The 17,960-nt window shown below is 46.4% G+C and overlaps 1 protein-coding gene across 1 annotated transcript in view; it reads right to left on the bottom strand.

The window, feature by feature from the left end:
• LOC144094925 (aurora kinase A-B-like) overlaps positions 1 to 9,660 on the bottom strand; it is a 28,198-nt gene extending 18,538 nt beyond the window's left edge. Inside the window, exons 1-4 of the mRNA XM_077628792.1 lie at positions 9,480 to 9,660; positions 7,695 to 7,812; positions 2,636 to 2,715; positions 946 to 1,084 (exon numbers count right to left, since the gene is read on the bottom strand). Coding sequence (XP_077484918.1) covers positions 946 to 1,084; positions 2,636 to 2,715; positions 7,695 to 7,812; positions 9,480 to 9,481 — 339 coding nt within the window. The 5' untranslated portion in view covers positions 9,482 to 9,660. The remainder of the gene's footprint in view (positions 1 to 945; positions 1,085 to 2,635; positions 2,716 to 7,694; positions 7,813 to 9,479) is intronic.
• Positions 9,661 to 17,960: the final 8,300 nt, after the last annotated feature.

A 17,960-nucleotide genomic window follows, 5' to 3' on the forward strand; every position in this document is an offset into this window, starting at 1 on the left:
TAAGAAAAACAATGCACAAAGAGCTGTCTAAACCATGCTCCCTGTTAACATTTAGCAAAAGCACTGTTTGCAAAGTTGCTGCCAAAACACTGGAAGAGAAACAGGCAGCATGTGCACATTATTCAAGTGATTCTTTTCCACAGAAAGTGGCCACAAAGCCAAGGTATGCCTGTGCTCATCAGACAGGTGCCTGGTGGCAGTGCAGTTGAAACCAAGAATCTCCCACAGATGAGGCAGGGTGTTGCATGTGCTTGCATGAGGAGGCAAATACGCACCGCACCCTGCCTATTTTCATTTCTGGCTGGCCTTTGCCCTGGTCCTACGTTTTGTATTCACTCCCTGATCTCACGCCCTTCCTACTTTTGACATCCGTCAGTATTGAAGTTGGGGCTCATTTGCCCTCATAGTTATGACTGTTGTCCACAACAATAAGGCTATGGAAACTAATTATGGCGCACAGTTCACAAGCTCGGAGAATATGCACAAGCTATGCAACAGGAGATTATAAAGGGCTCAAGAAGAATCCGAACCACAGTCACCTCCAATGTATACGAAAATCTCTGCGTGCAGCTGTTTCCACATCAAGCCTCAACCACTGTCGGAAAGCTAATTTCTATTTATACTTTTTGATCTGATAACACTCTGTGGTGATGCAAGCCAGTGCAAGTGGTTAACACAAAGCAGAGCCTCGTTCGTTGTGGGTGCAGGATACAGCTCCAAACAGAGAGGGCACCATACAAACGGCCAAGCTAGGCTGAGCTCTGGCAAGCCCGAAACCGTAGAATCTGAAACAAGAGGCAAACGAAACAACAGACAGAGAACAACAATACTGGGCCTGTATGGAAGTATGTATTGTAAGTAAAAAAGTTCAGTTTAACAGCACTTTGTCTCATTGGGATCACCTAGAAGACATCACAGTGGCGCAGAAACAGGCAGGGTGCTTACTGTCGCAGCTCTCTGGTCGGTGAATCTCCTTGCTCTGGTGAGGTGGTGGTACAGCTCCCCCTGGGGTGCATACTCCAGGATGAGGTAGACACGTGTCTCATCGTGGAACCAGTTGTACAAGCACAGGATGTTTGGGTGCCTGCATCAGGGACGCCATTTTCCACCAGTTCTTTACCTCTGCAGCTAGCATACAGTTGCAGCTAAGGAACCTGGGTGCGGCCATTCCAAGCGCTAAATTCAGTTTGGGAGCAGAAATGAACCAATTTTACAGAAAAACTCTAATTTGCAGCAACATGCAGCAGGTTTATTACAATGGTGCAGTTTGGTGCAAACAGCATGGCATTCCCATGACTGGCCTAATGAGTAATACTAATGAGGAAATTTCAGATACCTTTCAAAAACAAAGCACCACACTTACCAAATAAAATAAAAGGCCAAACGCATTCATCGAAAAATAGCAAATGCCCAAGGGCATACAATACAAGAATCTTTGTGCACTCAAAGCACAAGTGCACTCTCAACACGAATACTCCTGTATGGGAGTAAAAAAGATGTAAGCTGTCCTCTAGCATGCTCCCTTTTTACTCCTTTCTGTTTAGAGTGTGGTGACCAAACCACTAAGCAATGCACTCGCAAAAGAACTCATGACACCAAATTCAAACGCTTCTTTGAACACAAAAGCAGCAAGCATGTATGCCCCCGTGTGTGTGGGAGTCAATGCCAAAATAGCTCAGGAAACAAGTGGGGCGTGACGTCAGAAGGAAGACTCCGGCTTCATGGGGTTTAATGTCGCAAAAAGACTCCGGCAACGGTGGATGTTGTGATGAAGGGCTCCAGTATTTTTAACCACTTGGCGTCCTTTAACATGCACTGACACCGCACAATACACAGGCCTCTAGCATTTCGCCTCCATTGAAAGGTGACTGCCATGGCCGGGATCGAACGTGTGCATTTCATGTCAGCAGCCGAGCACCATAACCACTTAGCTACTGCGGCGGCTTCTGAAGGAAGACTCAGAACTAAATCTCACTCAAGAATGCCGTTAGGAATAAGCTAGTGACATACTATTGTTCACCTTGCTTTACTTTGACAGCTTTCACAAACCTTGAATGCGTTACACATACTACTAGAACAGCAATGTTCTGTAGCCCCGAGCTACCGTTCTAAAAAAATGATTTATTCTCAACAGCAGTGAAAGGAAATAAAAATTGGCGGTGGTTTAACTCTGGTTAAACCTGGAGTGACGCGATACCTACAGCTGGCCGAGTGGAACTTGGTCATGTGACCAACCCTGTGACGAACCATGTGATCAGCCATGTGATGAACCATGTGGTCAGCCACGGCGCCACTCCGCCGACACCTGCTCTGCACCACCTGACCAACCACGTGACAGTGCGGCGGTGCCGCCACGCTGAAGGCTCGAAATGCTACCATAATGTAGCTATCGCTACAAAACTCTGTAGCAACAAACCCACTAAACACCAGCAAGATCTAATGCTTCAATACCTATTCATGCTTCTCCATTCTGTGAAATATGATCGGTCCTGACTCCCGCCATTCCAAGCTGTTGATGCCTGTGTCGGCTGTCTTGCTTGTGTTCAGTTTCAGTTATTGTTCTGAATGCAGCAAGCGGTGCAACAACCTTCATGCATCAAGTGCCATGCAGTGCAATATGAAACAGCAGCCTCACCTGAGGTGAGACTGAATCTCGATCTCCCTCCGCAGCTGGTGCTCCACGTTGTTCTTCTGCAGCTGTGACTTAAACATCACCTGCGTGGACATTTTTCGCAGTTCTTTCACGGGGACTCTTTGTGGGCTATGTGTGTTTTCAGAGCAAGTCATAACCAAGAGGTTGCGGTCTCTGCCAGCTACCAGCAGCTCTTGCTTTGCATTGCATTGGTGGTGAATACTCTAATGTAGTGACACCAGAACACCCATTCTCCTGCTAGCTAAAGGAGTTACCCGGTAGGCCAGAGTCGTAACAAACGCGCATGCCAGAGAGGGTGCTCTTGAGAACCTGCTACTTGTCATGCGATGTAGGTGGAACCTGGAAAAGGCGTGCTTATGCGAGTGGAGTGGGAGCACAAGAGCACACAGCTATCACTGCCCCTTCTTTGTTGTCTGGGAGTTGGCCATTGCCTTTGAGCACACAATGGAATGAACTGAACGAACTAAGTAGCAAGTAAGATAACTTCACCTCTGGTTGTAAATTTGGTCCGTCGTGACACGAACCGTTGAGGCCGTCTGGCATTTTGGATGGTGCAGGGCAAGTGGCAACTACTACATCAGCTTGTAATTACATAAGAATGAAATAGACAGCTATGGATAAGGAGTAGCAACGTAGTAGCCAGTTCAGAGACTTAAATGATTTGTAACAAACCAACAACAGGAATGCCGCAATAGTTACGTTCAGTTGCCAAGCCAAAGCTGGCCTACAGCTACATCACAGACCCTACAAGCAGCAATCAACAATGTGGAGAGGTCATGTAAATGGTAGAACAGGGACTACTGTAACCTCAGAAAAGTACAAGCCACAGCTCTTGCAAATGGATAGCAAACAGGAAAGTTAAACTTAAACTTAGCTTAATAAAGACAGCTGTTGCTCAAACTCTTTAGGTGCCACTGGGCACTTCTACTACAGATGAAACCTTCCATAAATTATCTATGTGGACCAAAAAAAAAAAAAACCAAACTGTTTGTGTACATGCCTGCGACACAGCAGCACACAGTTGTGTACAAAGCGTCCCGGTGGTCGCAACATCACAAGGTGCTTCAGGTAAGGTAGGACCACAGACGCTGCCAACTTTCGACCTGCAAGCAGGCGAAGCTCCGAGAACCACCAAACTTGCTCTAGTGAATTTAAAATTTGTGATCAGTAGCTTACACTCTCATGGCATATGTTAGCGTCAGGCTGGGGCAGATGCAGCTTCTTTTCTACTAGGAGATTGTCCTAGTCATGCAGCATTATCGTCCTTTCAAGATACAGCCAGCTGAAAATGCTCATTCCTTTCTTACAGTGTTCACCGTTGTAGTTAGCACATGCTCTGTACTGTGCCTTACAGGTTTTAGTTAGCATATGCTCGATACTGTGCCCTACAGCCTAGCACCTTGGATATATTTGCTTTGCAGTTAAACGTAGCCAGGAAGTATGCCAAAAATAAAGCGAGAAAAAATTTTTTTTTAAATTGGTTTTGAGAGAAGCAAAGGGCGCACTGACTTTTCAGTGGGCATCAAAACCATACCAAGAGGGAAGGTATGAAAGATGGAGTAAAATAAGAGAAAGAGATGGTGTAGAGGAGAAGTCCAAATAAATTTCGACCACATGGCGATCTAATGTGCACAGACTTTCTAAAGCAAACGAACACCTTTTCCTTTTCACCTACATGAAAACGGGAATGGCTGCTGGGTCTCGATTGAATCCAGGATCAAGTGAGGGGCAATGGAAGTGTTATGCTGCAGGACCTTTCTCTGCATGCAATGTCAGCATGGGAATAGCAGACATCATCCTAGCCATTGAAAATTGTTTACTGTAGTCCCCATGGCACCACTGAATATATCACTTCTTCCACTTTTGAAACCTCATCTTCAAAGCTGCCGAAAGTGTTATAGTCACTTTTTAATCGTTACCTTCAATTTCCTTGTGGCTTCGTTTCCAAACCAATTTCAGATGTCTGTCAAGCATACACTTCCATCATACCATGAAACTTTGACCAAAATAAAAAACAAAGCACCACAGAAAATTGTTAGCTCTAAATACCAGGGATTAATTTGCATAAAAAATTGCGCATTGCTCAGCACTGTTCAATGTGCCACTTGGCAAACAGCGCACATATGTGTTTCATTACATTAGTTTGTGCACAGCTGTGACCATGCATAAATTGAAGTTATAAAAAGTGCTGCTTGCTTTCAGTCATTACAATCTCTCAAACTGACACAAGATTGAGAAATCAATTATTTTTTTCAAACCTGCACATAGCATCAAAAAAAAATATGTGCAGCCGCAGCACATTCTTTATGTAGAAAAAGCCGCAGTTTCGCTATCTATGAACATTTCTGTACTGAATGTCAGAACCTTTGAGGCTGTGATCATATAATCAGAACTGCCTTTAACTCTGAATGCTTCCATGTGACCAAAGATAGTTCCTTAGCAGAGATAAGAAAGGCTGCTATCACCTACCAGTTAGCAGAGCAAAATGCATTTCAAGACATCTGCCCATGGAGAAGATATGATAAAATCCTATGGAGCTACGGGTAATGCTGCTGTAAGTACAATACAACTTATACATGTTTGAAGTTTGCACGTTGAGGAATGCATAACCCCCTATCAGACTTCTTTTTACGAAATTGGTGCTGAAATGATCATTTAGTACTCATGCAGCAATCTGTTTGCAAACATATAAATCCTTTGGACAAGCTCTGCTTGTCTTAAACCATTTGTTGGTTTGCAGACAGATTGCAGTATGGGTGCTTAATGATAATTTTGGAAAAAAGCATGTCTTCTAGGGGGTTAAAAGCTCAGGTCTTGAACTACTTGATGCACCAGTTGTGTGTAAATAGGATTTAGTGAAGGTAACGTCCAGGCAAATTCGGTGGAGGCAATTTTGATCACGTCTAGCAATACTGCGTGGCATGCGGAAGTCACAAGTGGGGTCGGTATGAAGAAGGGGTCTATATTGATGCTGCGGATCACACCACACAGAGTGTTGCATCTGCAAGATTTTGTAGTTAGAAGCCTCGCGCCATCACTGCGAGAAAATGGTATAGGTAGGAGCAAGGTGGTGTCGCCATGCGCCGACCTCTCTGCACCATCAGCGTGATCGTTGCTTGCAAGGCCACAGTGAGCGGATAACCACTGCAACACAACACGGTGGCCAAGCTCACAGACCTCCGAGTGGAATCTGTTTAAGTCATCGCTGATTGGCTCTTGAAGGCTTACTGATGACCTTATATAGATTGTAATCAAGCCCGGGAGTCACTGAAAATAACCCACGCTGCTGACGGTTGTTGGAGAATGTACGTAAATGCTACTCTCAGAGCAGGCAGCTCGGTAGTAGTAGTCGGGGTGCGTGACTGAGTAACGCCGAAATTGTGGTGCGCGTCGACGGAACCCAGCCGCCAATCACTGATGAGACGGATGAGACAGAGCCATCAGTCACATCAGACAGTACACACTGTAGCATCGATAAATGTGTTCAAGAGCAAAATATTTATGTGCAGGACCGGGGGTGTTTGTTTTTATTTTGATGCCAGGCACTGTTGTCTCATTTGCCATGCTGTGTACCTTCAAGGTGAGGAGGAGGTCGTGTCCAGCATGCAAGATAGGCATCAATTTCATCACTCACGATGAAGTGGCTTATCTGTTTGTTAAATAGGTTCTTGATGTCTTCTTGGTTCATCTTTTTTACCAAGCATGAGACCATGCGTGCATGTGAGGACAGGCAGGCGCAGACTCAACATTGTGAATGAAGAAGAAATTCACCAAAGCGAGTACCTGTCCCACTTCTTTTCCATTACTGCCCGTATGCCTTTTGCAACGCTCTTCCATGGGTCATTATCAAACCTCGCAGCTTGTCATCTCCACAACATTGAACATAAAATTTTTATTGAAAGTCTGAAGACAGGTGGCACTTAGCAGCTGTTGCATGCAGGCCAGAGGGTGCAATATTTTATGCCCAATGCCCTTGCACAACATCAAAATGAAAAAAAAAAAGATAGTTGATTTGCGTAGTTAGGCCAGATGCAATCGAGGTGTGCCAGTAGTTGTTTTCACTTTGGTTTCAGTGTTTAGATCGAGTGTTCACGGATAGCAGTTGGACGGAGTTAATGTTCATATATGTGGAACTGGTCATTGCGGTACCAGACACCTAGGCTTGTATACAACACCTCGTAGACAACATACATGATGGGAAATACCTGTAACATGGTACATAAAAATCAGCAAGCATCCTGCAGTCATGGGTGTGCCATCCACTGCAGTCAGACACAAGGAGTCCTTACTTCTTGAAAACAGTGCCATGTGCCTTAAAGGAACCATGAAATGATATTTACTGAGGTTACGAAAAGTGCACAAGCGATCGGTATTCCATCACTCATCACCACACTACAAAAATATTTAAGCTAGCTGGCTTTATTAATACTAAAGATAGATTAAAAATGATGCTCGCCTTTCAACCCATACATGATGGCCTGCCAAAACAAAAAAAGAAAACAGGTCTGCACTGCACCTTGCTACACCCCATCCCACCTACAGCACATCGACACACCCAACAGGAAGGCTCGCCCAGATTCCCCACCATTTCACGTGGGTAGGGGCAGCTAAGAATGGGTGCCAAAGTGTTGCCCTAATCAATTCCAAGCAGTAATTTTTAAGAATTATTTGTAAATTATAGGGTCCACCGAGAGCTTTTAAACTTGACAGGAATATTCACAAAAACCACCTATATAGGTTTGTTGGTTTAGAATATGCCTATGGCAATCATTGCAGGGCCCATTAAAATGATACCAGTAAATGATAAATGAGAGCAATGGAAGAAGACACAGCAAGGTAACTGGAAAAAGCCATCATTGCACTGGAGGGTTGACTGCGCCAGAAACGTGCAAGTTTTCATTTGTTCTTGTGCCACCATTGCTGTACCAAACTGACAGCTTCTATTTGCGCTTCAGTTCTCTTTTCTTATTGTGTTCTTGTGTCCATATTCGTCATATGTCCTGAAGTGGTGCAAAAACTTACTATGAACCCTGCAACCCACCTTAAGAGCCACAATGAATTTTGTTTTCTTTTCTCGGGCGAGGTACACGTTGCCAAACTTGCCCTTCCCCAGTGGCCGGCCAATCTCAAAGTCCTTGAGGCACCACTCCTTGACAGACCTGCAAGTAAAGAAAAAGAACACACAGGGCTGAAAGTGCTACTCCAGCAATGCCGCATTCTGAGCATTACACCAATCAAGAAACCCATGCCACTACCCTGCAATTTCAATGACAGCACTACACTGCACTGCTCCGATTAAAGATCAACCATCATATGTACAGATGCAAACACAAGCAAACAAAGCACACTATTTTGTTTGTGAATGATGCCTGTCCTAGCAGAAATCAAGAACTATACTGTCTTCACGAGAAACTACAGGTTCGACCACTATTAGCATGCACATGCCAAGCCTCCGAATTTCTATTAGGGCATGCGCAAACAGGGGTACAAGACTACTGTATCCGTTTACTTCTGTTTACACTTGTGCTTATTGGATAGTTATACATTTTTGCTCCACGAAGAAATAGCGCATTGCTTGCACGTTATAATATATGTAGTTTGGTCAAGCATCAGCAGGAATGACTTCCTGACAAGTTGGTGACACATTCTGAATTGACAGCGTGAATGATGAGACAAACAGAAGGAAAAAGACCGCAAGACAAGCCATGTTCGGATTTATAAAGAGGTGGGGGCAATGGGAACGGATGGCCCTTCCCACAAATACAGAAATTTTACAGACGAAAATTATGCTGGACCTCACTGTTTTGACGAAGAAAGTCGAGAGTGATTGATGGGTCACTCCAAGAGACCATAAATACCCCCCCCCCCCCATTCAGAGAAAAGCGCTGCCTTGCAGTTTTGTTTGTTTTTCATCATTTGCACTACTATTTCAGTGATGACAAGCATGTCCAAGTAGCCAGAGCCTGCACAGCCACCTTCCTTAACACTCTGCCACTGCACTGAACGCTGGTGCACGCACAATCTGGCGCAGAAACACTGCGCACGCAAAATGTGACAGAGAAGGCCTAAATATTAAACGGACACTGGGGAGAACTCTATCATTTTTTTTTTGTTAGCAAAATCTGATACTTCGGCATTTCATGGCTTTGTTGCCGCTTGTCCGGGCGCGAAAGGTGCATTTATTTCAAATAAATTTGGATTCGAAGTTGAGAAAGTTTTTCCCGCCGCTCTGATTCAAACTCGAGAACTCTTATGACGACACGGAGAACTCTTATGACGTCACAGAACGGAGTGACGTGTTACGTGACGTAACCGCAGACTCCGTGATTTCTGACGGCTAGCGGTGCGGTGCGCAACCTTCCTTTGCCAGCCACAGAGATTCGTGGCTTCCATGAAGTAAGGAAAATTCCTCCAAGGTGGCGCCTCTTGTCCTAGGAAGTCATCACGCTTGTACTTGCGAGATTGGCCTGTGGCGGCGACACCTGTATTTTGGTTCTTGCTATTTTCTACATTACAAGAGCTTTGTTTTCAGTAAGAGTGGCATTTTTGTGATCATGAGCTCCTATTCTATTGATACAAGCCAACTTCAATTTCTCCTCAGTGTCCCTTTAACATGACAGGCGAACAAGCTCAGGGACCACTGCGGTTTATTGATAACTTGGCATAGCTGTGGTGTCATGCAACTGCAAACACAATTTTCTTTGTGCCTGTTATATATCATTGTAACGTAGTTCACGGCAGTGATAGTGAAAAAACGTTCCATTTGGGTATGGTCAGACGCAAAAGAAAAAGCAATACCGCGACAAGTCCTGTGAACGATACTCACATGACGATGTTTCCGACAACCGTAAAGAATATCAAATTGACCTTGGCAAATCCTCGACAGCCGCAGCAACAAACTTCAAAGTCTCACAACACACGCAGGTGTCACGGCGACTGTGTTCAGCTCTGTTCAGTGCCACAACCTCTAAGGTTTGCATAGAACGCTGACTGCTGCCCGCAACTACCGCAACTGTCGCGCCGCGGAAATTAAATTCGCGGACATGCGGACGGGTGGCGCAGTGCATGAGGGCGCCGCTTGGGTACGCGTTCATCAGCGGAGTCTTGAGTAAATCGAACCAATTTTAAGTGTAGCACACAAGTTAACAACAAAAAAGAACCTTTTCATTGTTATTAAATATTTGGAAATAATCTACACATTTTAGCGTGCGACTTCAGCAGTTTCGGTTTTATTCATTTCTTAACTGAGAGTAAGAATGGGACACAAAACTCCACGAGTTTCGTCCTCCCATCCTTGCGCTGTTTCAAGTATGATCGGTGACCTGCATGGTGACCTAAACTTCTTCACTTTTTTTTGCGCTCGTAGTGCAAACTGCTAATAACTTAATGCTGCTAAGTGCTACTGGTGTTATTCACTAATGATTTCAAATTTGTAGTCGAGTTTTTTCGATGTGCAAGTGAAGAGAGAGAATTAGGTTTTCGCGAAGGGAAATCGCTCAGTACCTGTCTCGCATCTCGGCTGACACCTGAGCCGCACCGTAAGGGAAGGGTAAACGGAGGGAGTGAAAGAAGAAAGGAAGAAAGGGGCCGTAGTGGAGGTTTCCGGAATAATTTCGACCACCCGGAGATCGTTAACGTGCACTGACATTGCACACCACATAGGTTGTTGTTATTGTTAGTGGCTATTTATTAATAAAATAACGATGGAAGGAAAAGATGTTGTTAGCCGCGGCATCTGCGATCGAAACCTGAATCCCCTATATTGCGGCTAGCGGGAATAAAACGACAGAGAGAGGACAGGAAGAAGAAAGGGTGGAGTGATAGTGAGAAAGGATAGCTGTAGGGGGTAATATACGCTATGCATGTACAAATACTGAATAAGAAATAAATGGGGGGGGGGGGGGGCAGCACCGCGCATCATAGGAGCACTCAGCACATGGGAGCCTTTTTTTTTTCGCGTTTCGCCTCCATCGAAACGCAGCCGTTGTGGCCGGATTCGAACCCGGGTACTCCGGCTCAGTAGACAAGCGCCTTTACAATTGAGCAACCGAGGCGTTTTTTTTTTATAGTCACTGGAAAAAAGCTTCCAGTGACTCTAGAATATTAGCAGGGCCTCGAGGAGGAAAAGCGAGGTGGGACGGGAAGGGATTAGAAGGACCGTAGTAGTACTAAACAGTTATTGACGCGAAAACATTATATGGCTCAGTTGTGCCCACAAAATGTGTCTACACGATGACGTCACTCCAGGTGTATTAATGTGTAAAAGTAATTAGTGGGTCACTTGACAAGATCACTTAAGAAATGAATCACGTGTCAAGGTAATGACGTCACTCCAAAGTGGGTTACGGGATGACGGCAAACTTAGAGGGATGACGTCGCACCAAAGTGATGACGTCGCATCCGAGCTGAGTAACAACTGCTACCACGTGCAGACAGGAGAAATTATGTGAAAAAGACATGCGACGCAAAACCGCGTAGGCCGAAGTGACGACGCTGGTTTGAGCAATAAGTATCGCAGGTGCAGACGAAATCCCAGCGACATCACTGGTTGACCTCACTGTGGTGGCAGTATTCCCGAACAAATTAACCAAAATTCTAAGCAACCGTTCGTCTTACAACATCTGGGTGGTGTCATAGCATTTCTCCTTGCATGCAGCTTTCATGTTTTAGTCAATTTGGAGGCAAGCTCTCGACAGGGGTTCGGACCAATGACATATGCACCTTCAATTGCATGCTTTCTGAGACTTGCGACAGAGGTTCGGACCGTACGCTATCCCCACTATACGAGACGCTTTCTCATGTGTGCTCTGCCAGATACTTCATGGCGTTGGATCTGGCGGCGGGATTTTGGCAAATAGCAATAAACCCGACAGATGCCGATCAAACGCATTCAATACACCGTGGAGGCACTATGAATGGAGAAGGATACCGATGAGCCTGGTCAATAGCCTTGTCTGAAAGAGGACCACTGATGTTTTCCTGGCGGACTTTCTGGGAAAGTTGTGCTTCGTGTATATAGATGACAAAATCATATACAGCGACGAAATTGAGAGGCATTTGCGCATTTTTGAAAAGGTTTTGGGGCGACTGCGAGGAGCGGGCCTCAAGTTTAAGCCTTCAAATTGCCAATTCCTAAAGAAGGTAAAATACCTCGGACACGTTGTTTCAGCTGACGGCGTCCGACCTCACTATGAGAAACTAAAATATATATATCTCGGATTTTCTATCCCCGTCTATTAATTGTCCACCAGGTCTGGCAGTTACTCAGCCTGAGTGGTTACTACCGAAGGCACACAAGTCTAGGAATTTGCCAAGCTAGCTAAGCCGCTGACCGCCTTATCCTCCGAGAATGTCGCTTTTCGCTGGTCGAAGGATGCGGCGGATGCTTTTGGAGCTCAAAAGAGAAAGTTTATCAGTGCACCACTGTTGCGCCAGCCAGATTTCAATTTGCCTTTCGTTATGGCCACAGATGTTAAATTTCGTGGTTGGTGCCGTGCTTTTCGCAGGTTGTCGAGGGTAGGGAACATCCTGTAACTTTTGCTAGCCGACAGACGAGCCCCACAGAGCAGAAGTATAGAGCCACGGACAGCGAGTGCCTCTCGGTTGTATGGGCATGTAGTAAAGCAATTCAGCTGTCACATTTGCGGCCGCCAGTTCAAGCTAGTCACGTACCATGCTCTGAAATGAGTGATCAGTGTCAGAGACCCGAGCCCGCGGCTGGCTAGATGGAATTTACAGTTGCAAGAACATTAAGGCGAAAGCCTTTAATGGCTCATACTGGCGGTGTCCTTCCGTCCGTCCGTGACACTCTTCAACTCGGTAAAAAAAATTCTTTGCGCACGATGGGAATCGAACCATCATACTTCCGTTCTGCAGCTCAGCGTGCTAACGGCTATGCTACTTCCTGCCACCGCGCATGTAGTTCTCTTTGTCTATAAGACGTTGGAGAGTATTTGCAGAAAGGCATAGAATCAGATGGATGCCTCCCAAATGCCCTCCAATGTCTCCAGCATTTAAGATTCACAAGCAATTGTGTACTTAACATCTTAACCACACATCGGTGACCCCAGCAGCAACACCGCGCTAAAGGCTTTCGCCTCACCGCACTTTAGGTCAACAAAGTGCCCCTTGAATTTTTTCTTTGAGATTCGAGCATAAGTCAGGCAGAGCACACATGAACTCTGACGCGTTAAGCCGCCAAGCCAACGTCTCAAGTTTGTCCCTGTAGTTGACCTAGCCGAGTTGTGCGAAGAGCAGCGCAAAGACCCCGACCTCGAGTGAATCATCGAAAGTCTAGAGGGAAAACCATCTGACCCAGAACAATTAGGCCACTTCGGAAAGGACGGTACCCTGTGCCGGCGGACAAGGCAACGAGGAAAGGGAGACCAAAACCAACCACTTGGGGGGAAGGTCGTCGTGCCTATAGGTCGTGGACAGAAAGGGTTCTTCGTGCGTTTCACGGCGCGCCCTGCGAGAGCCATTTTGGCATAGAGAAGACGCGCAAGCGTGAGGAACGGTTCTTCTTCAGGAGTGGCTTGTCATAGAACGTTTGGGAATACAGAGCAAAGCGCCATTCCTGTCTAGAGAGAAAAACACCCAAGGGTTGCAGGTCAGAATCAATTCGGACGTTCCGTGAGGTTTCGGCTCCCTTCGAGTGTACAGGTATAAACGTAGTTGGGACATTGCCCACAACCACTTCTGTAAACAGGTACATACTAATATCTGTAGATCACCTTTGGAAATTAGTGGAAGCGGTGGCACTCCGAGATCAAAAGGTAGATACGGTTGCGCGAGCCTTTGACGAACAGTTCGTGCTCTGACGACCTCCAGGGAAACATTTAACGAACCGAGGAACAAACTTCGTGTCGCAACTACTGAGGAGAGTATGCGAGCTGCCTAAGATAAATAAGAAGCAGGCAACACGATACCATCCTGCTTGCAACGGCGTGGTGGAGCGGCTAAACCGAACCGTGACCGGGTTCCTTTCGCATCTTGTCTCGCGCGACCAGCGTGACTGGGACTTGTGGCTCCCCTATGCAATGTTTACATATAATTACGCAGCGCACGAAAGTACGGGCGACACGCCATTCTTCCTCCTGTGTGGCAGAGACCCAGACCAGACCAATAAGGTGCAGAGGGTCCCCGTCGTATCCCATAAGCCTCACTGGACGGCCGTAAGGTGGAGCTGGATACGCGACTGCAGGCTGCAAGGGACATATAAAGGGAGGACTTATTGAATGCGATGAAGAGAAGAGGCTCACGATCGCGCGGTGCCAAAGAGGCACCGTTCCACGTTCCATGTGGGGGACAGCGTGAACATCGAGAGCGGCCAAGGACAGACAGGGTTGGCTAGAAAGCTCCACAAAAGGTGCAGAGGACCATGTCAGATTGTCGGGAAGCTTTCTCCAGGAACCTCCAAACTCCGAGACCTGAACCGACGCACGATCACGATGCATGCAAATTGCCTCAAATTTGCACCAGCTCAGTATTCGCCAAATGAGCGAGATGAAAGCCTACACTGAGATGAAGACGGCACTCAGACGGAGCTCGCACATCGTTCGCAGGAAACGCCCTCCACTGCATTTGTCCGGCAGGCGTCAGGGGTAAGGCAGAAACACCACCTGGCCTATTTCATGCGCTGCAGGAAGACGAAGCGCTCAACGCTGCCGCGCAGGTAACACATGGGGATGCCCCTGTCATGAGCAGCGCCAAGTCCCAACTTTAAAGTACACAAAGGGGTACACACCTACCCGGTACGACTTCCGGATGCCGATACCAGCGAAGAAGGTACAGAGCTTGTAGCGGCGCCGCTGATGAAGAAGATCTCGCTCGCGCAAGACAGAACGCTGTCGACAACCAGACTCTCGCGCAGCTCAGCGCCACGCCGGCTCGGGTCGAACAGCTGTCTTCGTCACCACCTACCTGCTTCGTTTCATGGTCGTTTCTTTTGGTGACGCCGTTCCACGTTCGTGGGACGTTTGCCAGGGTTCAGGGTAGCTCTGCTGACTTGGGTGATGTAAGGTTGTTGTTGCCTTCGTGACATGGCACATACCCAAGACGAGGGATTGGCCAGGGTTCAGTGGGGAACTCCATATATATAGAATAGGGTAAACTGGTGTCAAGATAACTATTGTGCCTTGGGTGAAATTTCTGAGTAATTAAAAAGAAAAGGAAACAACAAAATATCGGGAGAGAACATCTGAGAATTTAATATCAGAAAATAACCAAACGCTCTTTTAAATGTGGAAATTTTGGAAACAATTAGCGAGGGAATCTGCCGGTAGCTGTTATATAATTGCGGAGGTATTCGCAAACTTGATGCGATGCAAAACCCCTGGCGCTCGCGCCGAGAGAGAGGGTGAGGGAAACCGACAAAGTGAGACCCAACTTTGCAATGGGAATTTCTATAGGTGTGCTCTCCTCTGATGTGCAAACCTCCGGCAAGAGAGTAGGAATTGCTCCAATGTCTCGACTTCATACCACAAGCCGCACAAAGGTTTGTGAGAGTGAACCCGCATCTATAGACATAAGTAAAGGTTTAAACGGGGAATCTTGCACCGCATGAGTGTCATCGCTACCTCACACTGCCGGGTTTTACACGCACGAGCCTTCCATGGGTACATGAGATGTTGGTAGTCAACAGTAGAGAGTAAGGGATTTGCTCTTGGCGGTTATAAACTGAAAACGCTGAAACCGAGTCATTCCGAAAAGAACAAGATTAGGGATGCTACAGGCAACAGGTGCAATTTAGAGCTGATTTTGCCAAAAAGAATGCTGCTTCATTTTGTAAAATAGCGCAGTGACCTGGTATCCAAACGAAGCGCACCTCTATCAGCCATCTACCATCCTCTATCAGAAATCACAGTATGGTGCGGGAAATTGGCAAGGTGATCAAAGAGAAGTACAGTTAATGTCCTTGCAGGCAGTTGCTTCGCATTAGGTGGGTAAATATAATAAAAGGCAATATCCACAAGGGACGCTGCCCAGCCAACACTGCATACAAAATTCAGATCCACAAAATGTTGGATAAGAGGTTCTGAATAAAAACAACTTGAGTGAGGCGGAGCCTTGGCCAATGAGGAGCGAGAAAGAGGGCTGGGTGCGAGACGAAAATAGGTGTAGCCACGCCAGGAGCCGACTCAAATGCCCACAAAAAAGTCCTGACAGTTAAAAGGTGAAAACGGGAATTAAGGTCGGGAATACGAACCTGCAGATGCAGAACTGCGGTAGAAACTGGTTCAGGGAGACCTAAGCAGAGGCGCAGTGCGCAATTTCTAACAGCAGCAACGGATGAGGCTTATATTTAGAGGAGCCAAAAAAAAGTATACAGCCAAATTCCAGAATGGGTCTGACATAGGCTTTGTAAAGAAGTACAAGCGTGTCCCGGCGCATGCCAAATTTTCTATTACTTATTCATAGTAGCCTACTACGCGCTCACCTTTCTCAACGAAGGTTGTAAGGTTGTCTGTGCGCTGTGTGGAGGCATGTCTTTCACCTCGCCGGGAGTAGGCTCGGCAGCCTGGTTCACCAGTCTGCCGGCCGAAAGCTTGCCTTTGAATTCATTTCTAAAAAATGGTGTCAGTTCAATTCCCGTGGCGCTTGTAGCGATAGGAGATGGAATTCTAAAAATGAAGAATCCGAAAACAATGCAGCATCATCTAAAAAGTCTAACCAGTCACTATCTCGACATTTCTGAAGTGCGACCTTTCGGGAGGCGTGGCATTGTTTGTAAGTCAGCAGACATAGTGTGTGTCGGATCTGCTCCGGTGTAATACCTTCACTTCTCTGCCTGTTAAAGGCTTCATTCCTGAGCAGCTTGCATGCACCAAGGGCATTGTACGTGGAGTGGACCCGTCATCTTCAATTCAATAAATTTTGGAGGAGTTCCAGCTAGGATGCCGGGGCGGGAATTATTTCTGTACACTGCCGTTCTCGCGAGATGGCTGTAGTGCGTGTTGCAACGGAGTCAGGCATCACAACTTTTGCTGGTCCCACATTCCCCTCGGAGTTGAGAATTTGGACAATTGACTCCCGCGTGGACGCGCTGCATCCTCGACCCCTGCAGTGCACCAACTGTTGGAGATTTGTACATAGGGGTACAGCCTGTAAGTGGGTGACTAGATGCCGAGTTTGTGGTGAAGGTCACTCTTCCGACAGCTGCACCGCTGAACAACCAAGCTGTTGTCTATGCAGTAACAGTCACAGCGCCGATGATGCCACTTGTGAAAGTCGGTCACAGGAGCTAAGTTCATTGGAATTGAGCAGAATCGCAACTCACGAGCAAACGCTTATGCACTACTTAACCGCAAAAAACACTCATACGTCAGCCCTGTGCGTTCCTGTACTCCTGACCTCGATGCCACATTGTCTGCCTCAACATTGTCAACCGTCGAAAAAGCACTCTCAGTTGTATTCGAGCGCTCTCAGGAGCTTCACGCAGGCGTTGTGATATTGTCGCAAATCCCAACACACACAAAACCTCCTCAAAATCTCGCAGAAATATCCCATCAGGACATTTGGAATGTCCCGAGGAGGTCATTTTTCCCGAAGACCTCCAAAAAACGTCCCCACAACTAGCCGTGTTCAAAAAGTTGTGCGTCCCAGGGACGGCCCCAAAAGGTTAATTCTGGATTTCTCGGCTCTGGCTCAATCAAATTATTTCTTTTTCATGCAGACTTCAGGCATCTATGCGCAGATATGTCAAATTTCAGGCACATGCTTACGTTATAGGTGGTGTAATACATCAGTCTATTAGCGTGAATGCTTGCTGGCTAGGCCATTCAGACTTACCTGTTTACGTGAAATGTGCTTTAACAAGGTGAAAATTTGGGTTGGTTTGTGCATGATCTTGTGACGGGAGCAGCGCAGCACGAAACAAAAAATAGAGAGGCGGGACTCTACGCTGAATAACAACCATATTTTTAATGCTCGTTCGTAGAATATATACATCTCGTTCGTATAAGAAGGAAAAGAAAAAAGCATGAAAAACGCACAAGATGTACACGTGGTGAAATATTAAGACATCGCACGCAGATAATCAATTTCTCTGTCACAAAGCGCTATTGAAGGTATGCAGACACATACGTCGCTCTTTGGTTCGATGTTGAAGGCTTCTTCAATCTCCCTGATTCGTTGATCAAAATATGACGGGATAACCATTGTGTTGATATGCTGCGGAGCGCATTCATGCTCTCTGCAATGTTTTGGTAATTCACTGCTGATGGCGCTCTTTAGGGATCTTTCGTGCTCTCGAAGCCGTTTATTCAAACAGCGCCCTGTTTGACCATTGTAGGTGCGTCCGCATGAC

Source organism: Amblyomma americanum, chromosome 6 (assembly GCF_052857255.1).
Source record: "Amblyomma americanum isolate KBUSLIRL-KWMA chromosome 6, ASM5285725v1, whole genome shotgun sequence".
Classification (NCBI taxonomy): Eukaryota; Metazoa; Arthropoda; class Arachnida; order Ixodida; family Ixodidae; genus Amblyomma; species Amblyomma americanum.